The following is a 12,248-nucleotide window of genomic DNA, read 5'->3' as shown; positions in this document are numbered from 1 at the left end:
ACTCTAAATCTAACAACATTGAATAAACAAAAGTGTGTAAAGAATAGATTCTGAATAAAAATCACACCGTGAAATAAAAGACACCCAAACTACCGTCTCATCGCATCGCGTGGTGTCATTTGTATCGGATATAAATATTATCCAGCCCTATTTTATAGTAGAAAAGAAACATCCCAAGTGTTTAAAAAAACCTGTGAGCGATGTTCCCTGCTCCCTCTCCTGGTTACATGATACTTACTTGTATTCATCATACACCTCCTGCTTTGGAAGGGAGGTCTCTGGGTGCTCCTCAAGGTGATTCCGTATCCAGTTGAATGCATACATTTGTTGTGTACGGCTTGATGACATGGAACTCTGATCACTGGAACGATGCATTGAAAAAAGAAACAAAACAAAACAAACACCATCTGAGTGAGGACGTGTCTTTAAGTGATAAGTGTGATTTTTCTTGTCCTTTAAAAGATAAACTTTAGTACCATAGTCCAGGAGTGGAGGAACCCCTCTGATTCTCAGTCCTAATGTGCAGTATTGGAGGTTGAGAGGATGGAATAGATATGGGGAGACAAATGGAAGAACACAGACAGCTGGGTATAGCAAAATAATCTATCATTAACAGAACTGCTTCGTAATGAGAACCAACCACATAGCTGCGATGAGTGAATGATATTCTCATCCTAGGCAGGAGCTTCAAAATCAATGAAGGCAAACAGAAAAATAAATAAATCTACGAAATGCTGAAAGCTTAAACAACTAACAACCTTGAGCAATTAACGATTACAAAGTATGTCACATTAGGCAAGTGGGGTAACAGCCTCAAAATCAAATAAAAAAAGACAAAAACCTCTGTTGAATGCTTATCTGAATTCAAAACATTGTATAAAGAGGAATAGGCCTATTATCCTGCTTGTGAATTAGCTTGTCAGTAATGACGATATTTCTGACAAGAAACAGGACAAACATGCTACAGATGTAGAAATCCATGACAAAATAAAAACATTCTCTGAGAGCAAAAAAAACAAAGGTAATGTGAATATACTGTATATATATCGCTGAATGAATATGAAGGAGAAGCAAGGCGGTACCTTTTATCATTGCCATTGCTGGGACCAGAAGGCAACTTAAGGTAGAGGTAGAGTTTTTCGATGTCTGTAAACTTCTCAACATCTTGCTGTGAAAATGAAAAGGCAAAAGAAGACAAGAGCAGAATATAATTTAATGAAGACAGCTAATAAGAAAACACTGCATATCCTTCATCCTCAGCATCTTGACTGCGCTGGATTAAAAATAGATCATTTTTACCTTAATCCGACCAGAAGAATAAGAGTGCAAACGGCAACACGGTAAACAACTATTTTATTACACGAGACAAAAGTGCCCTTTCACAAACCAAATAGAAAATTGTCAGAAATGGGAAGGTAAAAATGTTTACCCATAATCCCAAATCTTCACAAAATTATTATTTAAAGGTACTATAGATATATTTTTTTAATGTAAAGTAATCATTTTAAAAACATAATACATCCACATAGCTTTTAGAAAGGTGTGGAATAAAAGTATTGCTTTTCCCCAAAAATAATGATTGATTAATTAATATATCATTGAAAAAACGTTTGCGGGCCCAAAATGAATGTTGTTTACATGTTGTGCGCATGTATGCCCTCCCTACTTCCCATCTCCCCACGTGGAATGCACCCGAGTGGATAAATGGCATGCTGGCGCTCTAGTGCCACATCTAGTGGCTGAATGTTATCTATAGCGCCTTTAACACTTTAATCACCGGAGACGCCGAAACTCGTCATTCCCCGCCATGCTCATTCTGCCGAAGACGCCGTAACACGTCTTTGATATCAATATTTCAAAAATCTGTGATCGAAATCATATTTCTCCCCCGGAGACCTGAGATATACTGCTGAGCCCCACTCAACTCTCTAACGGTTCAAGAGGGCCATCTGGTGGCCGATCGGCAGATCGCCCAACAGGAAGTGATCTGTGGATGAAGTGGTGCTCACCCATATTTCGTCCGGGCACTCGCTATCGTTAGAGGGACTCCATCTTGACACAGTGAACACCGATCGGTGCAAATAACTTGATAAACAACATGATTTGGACGTATATACTATTATACAACCTGGAAATGGATCGGGTATTTCTACATCCCATAATAGGAATATCTCTGCTCCACGCTCATCGCCCAACGCTATGAGGAAGCTATGGTAAGATTCAGCGTTTTTTTTTAACGTGTTCCATATAAACTGCTCTGATGATCATATCACCCACACTAGATGAATGATATAACGTTGCCCACGGAATTATAAACGACCCCCCGCCCATCCGGTCAACATCAGATCATACGTAGTAACTCCTAGAAGCACATCCAGTTGACATTTTTTATCTCGCACAGATTCCTACCAAACTGTATTTGATCATCAATATAATGCATTTAGGGCTATAAATCAAGTTCTGGAGAAAGCTGCAGAAAACGATAAAAACATACTTATACTTTAGACCGTATTTTAGTATGAATATGTGAATGAAAAAATATAACATTACTACACCCTGAACAATAGATATAGGATGTTGAATGGGCCATAATAATGTCAATTTAGCAATACAATTTAAAAAGTTATAGCCCTGCAAAGAAGGGGAACTTCTCCATGTTAAATAGGGCTGGCGAGGGATGGTAAATTATTAATTTAACCCCGGCGATCAAAGTGTTAATAACATAACATTTGTGAATTTCCGCTTTATTTGATGGTATATAATATATGGTAGAAAATTACAAGAAAGAGAAAGTGGAAGGCATTCAACAAAAACCAGGAGTTCTGGTAAAAACAATCATAACTATGCATTTAGACAACGGCGTCATAGACCCGTCTTTGCATTTACATTATTAAAGGCCTAATCAGTGATCCAGACGTAAAGTAACTGGATCACTACCACTAAAAATGAGAGAATGGAGACATGTTGTCATTCTCTGGTTGATACGAGGACTAACGCTATACAACGTGGGTAAATACAAGGTTTTAATTGTATTCCCGCCAATGGTTTGTTTACGTTGGCAATGTTTGTATACAATGGAGTAAAAAACGTATCTATATTCCAATTTACAAATGGGTTAAGAAAATGATTACACTGTGAATTCTCCAGACCTCACTTGGCAGAACTTGAGGTGTGGCCAGCAGTAGAAACCCCTCAACTGAGCCCCCACTCAACACCAACAAACACATCAGACCAAAACACTTTCCTTTTTCTTTTTTAACAAAGTGTAATATCAAGAGGCACTTACTTTTGCCTAGAAGTCGATGTTTGAGGGCATTATGGATTCTACCTTTAGGAAGAGACTTGTTGATATTCACAAATTGAAATTGTGCTGTACAGTATTATAGAACACTTAGGGTGGAGTTTCCCTTTTAAGCGAGCAGGATTTATTTGAGCAAACAGGGCTCTTATTTCTAGGAACGCCCCACCTCAGTCAGTCCATTAATCGGTGGGTTTGGTCTTAATACGACTAAAAGACTGTTAGTCGATTCTGCTGAATGAATTATTTCCTGAAAGATTACAAGTGCATCTCTGGTCAGCTCTAGATGTAAAAGAGGTAATTCTGTACAACATCATGTGGTTAAATCAACGAATTGATTAGTCGACAAATTCCACTAGTAAAAGAATTTATTTAATGGAGGACAGCCCAACTTATTTCGGACTTAATCAGAGTGGTCTCTATAAAAATGTAAATACTACTCAGGTAGGCTGCATCACTTGTTACACATCCTCTTCACTGCTGACTCCACCCACACTCAATCACTTCCAGATTGGATTCATTTCTTGCTTTTCTATTGCCTTTTTGTTGCTAGGGGAACCAATACTTATGAATGAAAGAGGTGTGAGAGAGTCGTCGGCCAATGAACAACGGGGGTAAAAAGTACTAGACTCAGTCTTTGCTACAAGCATGCAGTCAGTGTTCTATCGCCTGTTTAGTTTCCAAATGAAGGTTGTTTTTTAATAATTATTTTTTATATTCAGAATCTAAAAACATGATATTGTCCCTCTTCTTTCAACGTTCTCTTAGCCCCTTGACTTTTACTAATAAGGTCAAGGAGGAACGTTAAACAGGTGAGGCCTCCAGGCTACTCAACTGTGCCTCAATACTTAAAATATGATATATGGTGTGCAATAACGTGTATACTCTGAGTTTAGCACTCAGAAGATCCTCAACAGCTGACATTTTACGACATGTGTGACGTGGTGTTTTATACGCCAACCACCAGATAAGACTTTGTCAAGATGGAAAACCAGACTCTCAAGACAACGGTTTTTGTATCAGTGCACCTTCAATAGTACACCTGCATGTCTTGACAGGATACTAGATTATTCTAATAAAAATACCATTTTGTAATGCAATAGATACATTTAAATTCATTTAAATTGTCCTATCATCATTTTGAATTTTAAACATAATGTCATTATCATCAAACAATCAGGTGTTGGTACTCGATCCCTTGATATGGGTGAGGTACATTTGCTTTGGTTGTCCAGTCAATACCTCCCATTAGGCTAACCCAGGCTATGAATACAGACAGACAGACACCATTAACACATTCCCTGCCATAACTTATATCCATCAATATAGCCAGTCTGCCACCACTGTAAGCCTATGGAGATGTTCACCTTCTTTGCAGGGCTATAACTTTTTAAATTGTATTGCTAAATTGACATTACTATGGCCCATTCAACATCGATTATCTATCGTTCAGGAAGTAGGAAGGTTATACTTTTTCATTCATACATTCATACAAAAATACCTTCTAGAATATAAGTATGTTTTTATCGTTTTCTGCAGTAATTCCTAGAACGTGAGTCATAAGCCTAAACGCATATATAGATTATCGATTGCAGTTTATTCCCTAGACACACTATATTAAAAAATTCAACTGTATATGATCGTATACGTTATGCGTCATCATGCGCGGAGGAAAGGGGGGGTCGTTTATAATTCCGTGATCGTCAGTAAATGCTTTATGTAGTATGGGTGATATATTGATCAGATGGTTTGCAGTGAAATGAATAAACAATTGGGCTGAAAATAACGCCAGTGTCCTCTTACCGTGCGTCAAAGAGACTGGCGGTGAAATATCCCAAGTATAGCACGTCGATCGCCTAGGTCCATTTCCGGTTTGTATGTCGCAATAAACGCCGAAATCATATCGATTATTAAGTTTATAAAGCGACCCATATGTACTATAGTGTCTGTCGGGAGCCTTGCAACAATGTCTGACGGCCGGATGAATTTAATCGACGCACAGCCCCCACTTCCTGTTGTTCGAATGTAACTCGCCCGACCATCCACCAGGTGGCGGTATTGAGCCGTCGTTGTATTGAGCCGTAGGGTCCAGCTGCAGCGTCGGAGGTGTATATATGAATTATGAATGCCATGGCGAAAAAATTAAATATTGATCTCAATAACGCTGTACAGCTAGATCTGGCGGTCAAAGCATGGCGGGCAATAACGCTTTACAGCGTGGATGGCGGTGGATGTGTTAAGAATGGCACCTGTCCTGGACCACCTGGAAAACTAACGGAAAACACAAATACCTTTTTGTGTTGATTACGCCAAATACAGAGACACTCCCCAAAATACAATGCATTATGTGCCACAAATAATATGGAGAAATCACATTGACTATCTTAATTGTCCCCTGTGTCCATTCCTGTTCAATCCTTTCAGCACAGTACACAACAATTACTCACCAATATGTTGTCTACTTTTGATTGTACAGATTTGCTGTAATGAGAGAGTAAAAGAAACAGGTGTAAGCAGATCAAATGGTGAGCATAATCCATCCATCAGTGATGCTTTTCTAAAAAAATGTTTTTAAATTAATTAAGGCTGAGGTCAGATTTTACTTGATGCATTTCTGTCCTGGTGTTTGTGTGAAACGTGCACGATGCTGTACTACAAGAGGCCCCACGAAACGGCACATTCGGATAATACGAAGCTATTATGCTTCGGGGGATTCCGGATGAGAGCTACTATAATAGATTCAGTCATGCTACCCCTGGTAATAACACATTCATTCAGACTCTTTACGTGTTTAGTTTGACACCTGTCATGAGGTGGGCATCAGGCTAGCTGCTGTGTGTATTTCAGGTGTCAGCTATAACAAACGTAGCTTCCCTATGGTGCTATCTATGGTACTCTATGCAACCCGGCATTACCTGTTAATAATCAATTAACACGCCAGCTAACTAGTGTTGCTTTGCTCTGCTATTGTATGTATACCATTACCTGTATAATAATTTTTACATATCTGTATAGATACTATATCGATATCCCTTACCTACTCTTACTAGTTAATAATACTGCTGGCCAGTATGACTTATTTACCATAGTGTCTTTATACCTGTATCACTGTACATAATAATACTATAACACTGTACATACATCTGATTAGCACTATTACTCAGTAGTACTCATTTATATATTTTATACTCAGTTTAATCACCTGTACATTGTACATTACTATTGCACTTTACTGTTACATTTGCACTCTGGTTATAGATTGCCAAACTTCTTTTCGTTGTACTGTCCTTGTGCTGTATGATGACAATACATTTGAATGTAATCTAATCTAAGGTTAGCTCATTAGCTGGCGAGTTGTTTTCCTCTCGCTTTGTGCAGCACAGCCTCCTCAATGCTACGCTAATCACAAGCTACTAGCCAAGGACAGTGTGGTGCGCTGCTCGGCTTGTTGATCGATAGAAGCACAGTCTTACCAAATTGAATTCTTTATTTTGAACTGTAACGCGTTGGCCTCGGGCCCCTGCAGACCCGGTACGAGCGTCGGAAGCGAGCCTAGTCCCGAGCCAGGCTTCTGACCGCCGGGTTGTTGTTGTTGATCCTCCGCCATCATCATCACGGTGCTCGTTGAGGGGCTGGTCGGGGGGAGAGCTTTAACAAGTAGGCCTCATCCTCGGGAGAGCGCTTCTGCCCCGGCCGTGCATGATCACACCGGACCCTGCTGGTCTGACTGCTGGAATACCCTCGGCTAGGTCAACCTGCTGCTGGATTGACAATAAAGCATAGCTACCCGCGACTACGGGTTTGACCCTTGGAAAATAGAAAAGAAAACAAAAAAACATTCGGGCATACAAAAGACATTTCGCAGAGGACTCCTCTACTGCCGCAAATAGCACGCCTGCCTGCCGCAGCCCTGGACGCGCTGCTGCTGCTGCCAGGCGGGAGGGGCGCAGGCGCAGGAAGCTGCGTGATCAGATGGATTGTGACAATGACGGGGAAACAGCAGGAATAACATCATTTCATATAATAATAACATAATATACTAACCTTTCTCTTTGCCAATTTGCGCATCGCCTAACGATCAAGTCGGCGCTGTGGAGTTTGCCGTCACCCTTGGAGGTCGTCTTGTTGTAGACAAGATAGCTGACATGATTCCTCCAAGAATAATAATAACACGCTGTGCCCCCAATACTAGTCTCCAACCTACCCAGCCCAACCTACTCCTAAATACAGTTAGAGAATAATTTTTTTTTCATAGGAAATCGATCGAATTCTAACTAACCAAATAGACCACAAGCCAGTTAAATGATTGAATTTCACCTTTCTCAGATTAGAACGTGTCTAATGTCACATTTTTGTGTGTATGGCGTTAATTAATGTTGTTATGAATCTTGTTATATTTTAAATATATTTAACTCCAAAATGATCAAGTCATCAGGTAAAAAAAAACACAAAAAAACATCATCGCCCAACGCTTCATGACTTATTTAATACCGCCATCTATTGATGTAAACAAGTAATGTTACTCTCCTTCCGTCATGGCCGTGAAACCTAACGCAAAATCAAAATATAGGCACAGACAGGGCTAGGATATCTTTACGTTGCAACGCACATGCCATTAGAATTAATGCAACGATTTCTGTTCTTTGGCAGAAACCAACAAAGACATTTCCAACCCACTGAGACATAAATTGATCCCCAGAGTCACACCTTTTTTTCCCTAAAAAGTAAACCCACGTTGGAGCAACAGCAAACAGCCAACAGAAACCATGAACAACATAATCAGAAAGGAGGTGTGGAAGTCTGACAGTGCAGACATTAATGTCTAATTAATTACTGAAATTATTATTTGAAGCTGTAAAATACAGGCTGGTTTGTGGACAAAGGCAAAACATGTATTGGTTATTATGGTTGGGTTGCATCATTGTACCAAGCGCAAAGCACATTTAATTCCAGTCTATTCTTCATTGGTTTCTAGGAGTTGGTCGAAAAATAGTTCCTTGAATTGCAGTTTGTGGCTGTAGGTTTTTCTCCCCCAGCTTGGTCCTTTCTATTATCTATCATCACACAGATCCATCAAATCGTGTTATTTGCTGACTTGTTAACGACACCAAAGGTGTGGAATGGTACACTCCCTCAAAGAAAATGTTGTTTCCTTGTTATTCATTGTTTTCTCACTCTATTTTTGACCTGCCGTTGCCGGCTATTCTGCATTGATTTATTTTACTGTCAATCTCCTGTCACTTCTCATTTAGGTTACACAAGAAAGTCTGAGCAGTCTTTGTCCTTGCTTCTTCCTCCAAATGTTTAGATTTCCACTATTCTCTTTCCAAAAGTCAACCTTCTTTGTGGTCATCTAATGGGATTTCACGATGACCTGATCATCATTTCCCACCCGCTGCTTGCATGGTACTATTTTGGATTGGTTTCTCTTGCTTTGGAAATTACACTCTGGTTGATGTTTTACCTGTGGTACTATATATTATCTATATGTAGGCCTACTCTCTTTTTGCTATTTGTGATATTCATTATTAACAAGAATGTTGTTAGCATAGAATACATTTTTTTTAGTAGGGTGCAATTCAGGATCATTGGCCAGTTCACAGGGTCAGAATGGTGGATTAGAACGGTGGTGACCCAGCCCACCATTAGCCTTCCATGGGTGGTGCTGGTAGATCTGGGTCAGTGAGGTCATCATGTTTGCAGAGGTCAGTCAGTCTGGAATTCACACGCACCACGCGTCCCTGGTCGCCCCAATCCTATTACGCCCCCACGTACATCCTCCACTCCAAGATCAGCCTGCCGTGTGTCCAGGTCTTATCCTGAAGGCAGTACCGAGGCACGCCAGCAAGGTATCAAACACCAGCTTAAATGGACTTATCTCCGCTCTTGAACTGTAGGCCTGCATGTTTGTCTATGGTGTTTTCACTGTAACGTCCTCTGAGGAGAATATTGGCGGAATTTATTGTAGTGTTTACAGTTGACTTGGTCGGTGGTAGCGGGTGGAAGTCGATGGGTGGGGATTGGACGTTGTGGACAGCGACTCCTACAGGTCGGTTGGGTGACGCCTGCACAGCAGAGACAGGAAGTAATCGGGGGCAGCGTGAGCCTCCCACGCGTTACACCTCGCCACTGAGAGTCCGCGCTGTCTGGTGAAAAGATGCGACAGGCTGCCTCCTCGTGTACCGGAGGGGACACGTGATGCAAGGCTTCTATCCTCACTACAACCGACCAGTGGGAGGCATAGTCTAGCAACGTTCAAGACAGGGGAGGGGAGAATTGGAAATACGAAATTGGGATGGGAGAAAAATAGAAAAAAAATAAGGAGAAAAAGTGGATAAAAAAAAAAGTTTAAATATGAACATTATCTGACCATCCTCAGTAAATACTATCAAACTCCTCTGACCTCATCTGGTCTTCCCAAAGACCAGAGATGGGACTTGCGCACACACACACGGCTTATAGCAAATTAATGATTTTAGAATATTTCAGCTAATGAAGTTAAATATTTATTACCATCAACTATCTAGTTTGTTTTTATAGTTAACGTTTGGTTACTTAAAATAAATAATTGAATGTATAGAGAGAGAGAGAGAGAGATGCCCCCCCCCCCCCTTTTTCCTCACTATTGGAACTGATGTCGCGGAGCGTGAGCGCTTCCAGGGTTAGCTTAGCTTAGTTAGAATTAGCACTGCTTAGCAGCTAATGTTTGTTACATTTTTCATCGCAATGTGGGCATAAAGGACTACTCGGTAGTACTGACGTAATCCGGTCGGTACCCTTAAAAGTACAGAGTTCAGTACCCAACCCTAACGCCCACCCAGCGCAGTAGGAGTTAGATCATTTTGTGTACTGTACTGTGTAGGGACTGTCCTGCTCCACTAGAGGCAGGCTTTTCTCATTCACTAGGCTGGGGGCGGGGCTGGCTTTTCTAATTCACAGGAGCGATCTTTTCTACTCTACGTTGGCTTTGAGAGTTGTGAATGAATGAATGAATGAATGAAAACTTTATTTAACAGATTGCAGAATGGGTACAATACAGTACGGCTCAATACATACAATTGTTAAGGGGATGCAGACCTGAGAAAGACGTTTGTCTTGTTTCCATCAGGGTCCCCCATTTTCAATTCATATAGACATTTATGACATACACAACATACATGACATTTATGGCATAGGGTATTAGGGACATATAGGTATTTAGTACTGATACATTTGTAAATTGTGACATAACCGGTATTCAAATATACAGTACTGTTACCCCTAGATCCTGACAGAGTATATACATATGATGGGGAGGGGACTGTACATTAGGAGGGGGTGGGTGGGTGGGAGAGAAATATACATACGGCGGGGAGGGAATATATACATGTTTGATTGATTGAATTGATTGAAAACTTTATTAACAGATTGCAGAATGGGTACAGTACATAGATGTAGCAGTAGGCCTACTGTCTATCTGTATGTCATGTATGGGGACCCTGATGTAAACAAGACGAAAGTCTTTCTCTGGTCTGCATCCCCTTAACAATTGTGTGTATTGAGCTGTACTGTACCCATTCTGCAATCTGTTAATAAAGTTTTCAATCAATCAATCAAAACAGCTCAATACATACAATTGTTAAGAGGATGCAGACCAGAGAAAGACGTTTGTCTTGTTTACATCAGGGTCCCCCATTTTCAATTCATCATAAACTGTACTGTGCAGGAGGACAGTGATGCAACAGTAGCAGGACAGTACATCACAGTGATGTAGCAGGACAGTGATGCAACAGTAGCAGGACAGTACATCACAGTGATGTAGCAGGACAGTGATGTAGCAGGAGTCAGGACATTGGATCACAGTGATGTAGCAAGACAGTGGATCACTGTGATCATTTTGTGTAGTGTACTGTGTAGGGACTGTCCTGCTCCACTAGGGGCAGGCTTTTCTCATTCACTAGGCTGGGGGCGGGGCTTGCTTTTCAATTCACAGGAGCGATCTTTTCTACCACATTGTACAACAGAACTGCCGAGTCCCGAGGCTGGTAAGTGCTAGTTAAAATGTACAGTAGTGCACAAACTCTACGTTGGCTTTGAGAGTTGTATTATACTGATATAAAAGTTATGCTGTAGGTTGTATGTGGGAGGGGGGCGGGGGGCTGCGTCGCCCACAGTATTTGGTTAACGTTACTGTGGGAAGTTATGCTGTAGGTTGTGTATGGGGGGGGGGGGGGTACGTCGTCCACGGTCTATTTAATTTAACGTTATGTACAGTAGTTGTGTTTGATTGATTGAAAACTTTATTAACAGATTGCAGAATGGGTACAGTACAGTACATAGATGTAGCAGTACTGTCTATCTGTATGTCATGTATGTCTGTCCTGATGAATTGAAAATGGGGGACCCTGATGTAAACAAGACGAAAGTATTTCTCTGGTCTGCATCCCCTTAACAATTGTGTGTATTGAGCTGTACTATATTGTACCCATTCTGCAATCTGTTAATAAAGTTTTCAATCAATCAATCAAAACAGCTCAATACATACAATTGTTAAGGGGATGCAGACCAGAGAAAGACGTTTGTCTTGTTTACATCAGGGTCCCCCATTTTCAATTCATCATAAACAGGGGTGTAAAAAGTTACATCACTGTCCTGCTACATCACTGTGATGTACTGTCCTGCTACATCACTGTCCTGCTACATCACTGTGATGTATTGTCCTGCTACATCACTGTGATGCTACATCACTGTCCTGCTACATCACTGTCCTGCTACATCACTGTGATGTATTGTCCTGCTACATCACTGTCCTGCTACATCACTGTGATGTACTGTCCTGCTACATCACTGTCCTGCTACATCACTGTCCTGCTACATCACTGTGATGTATTGTCCTGCTACATCACTGTGATGCTACATCACTGTCCTGCTACATCACTGTCCTGCTACATCACTGTGATGTATTGTCCTG

At 40.9% G+C, this 12,248-nt stretch overlaps 1 protein-coding gene across 1 annotated transcript in view; it reads right to left on the bottom strand.

The window, feature by feature from the left end:
• rfx7b (regulatory factor X7b) overlaps positions 1-7,186 on the bottom strand; it is a 29,501-nt gene extending 22,315 nt beyond the window's left edge. Inside the window, exons 1-5 of the mRNA XM_084334694.1 lie at positions 6,772-7,186; positions 5,746-5,779; positions 1,083-1,168; positions 477-515; positions 239-361 (exon numbers count right to left, since the gene is read on the bottom strand). Coding sequence (XP_084190820.1) covers positions 239-361; positions 477-515; positions 1,083-1,168; positions 5,746-5,779; positions 6,772-6,911 — 422 coding nt within the window. The 5' untranslated portion in view covers positions 6,912-7,186. The remainder of the gene's footprint in view (positions 1-238; positions 362-476; positions 516-1,082; positions 1,169-5,745; positions 5,780-6,771) is intronic.
• Positions 7,187-12,248: the final 5,062 nt, after the last annotated feature.

The sequence above is a fragment of the Notolepis coatsorum genome, assembly GCF_963971535.1.
Source record: "Notolepis coatsorum genome assembly, chromosome: 18".
NCBI classification, from domain to species: Eukaryota; Metazoa; Chordata; class Actinopteri; order Aulopiformes; family Paralepididae; genus Notolepis; species Notolepis coatsorum.
The sequence above is the reverse complement of the archived record's forward strand: the minus strand, read 5'-3'. Positions and strand labels throughout refer to the sequence as shown.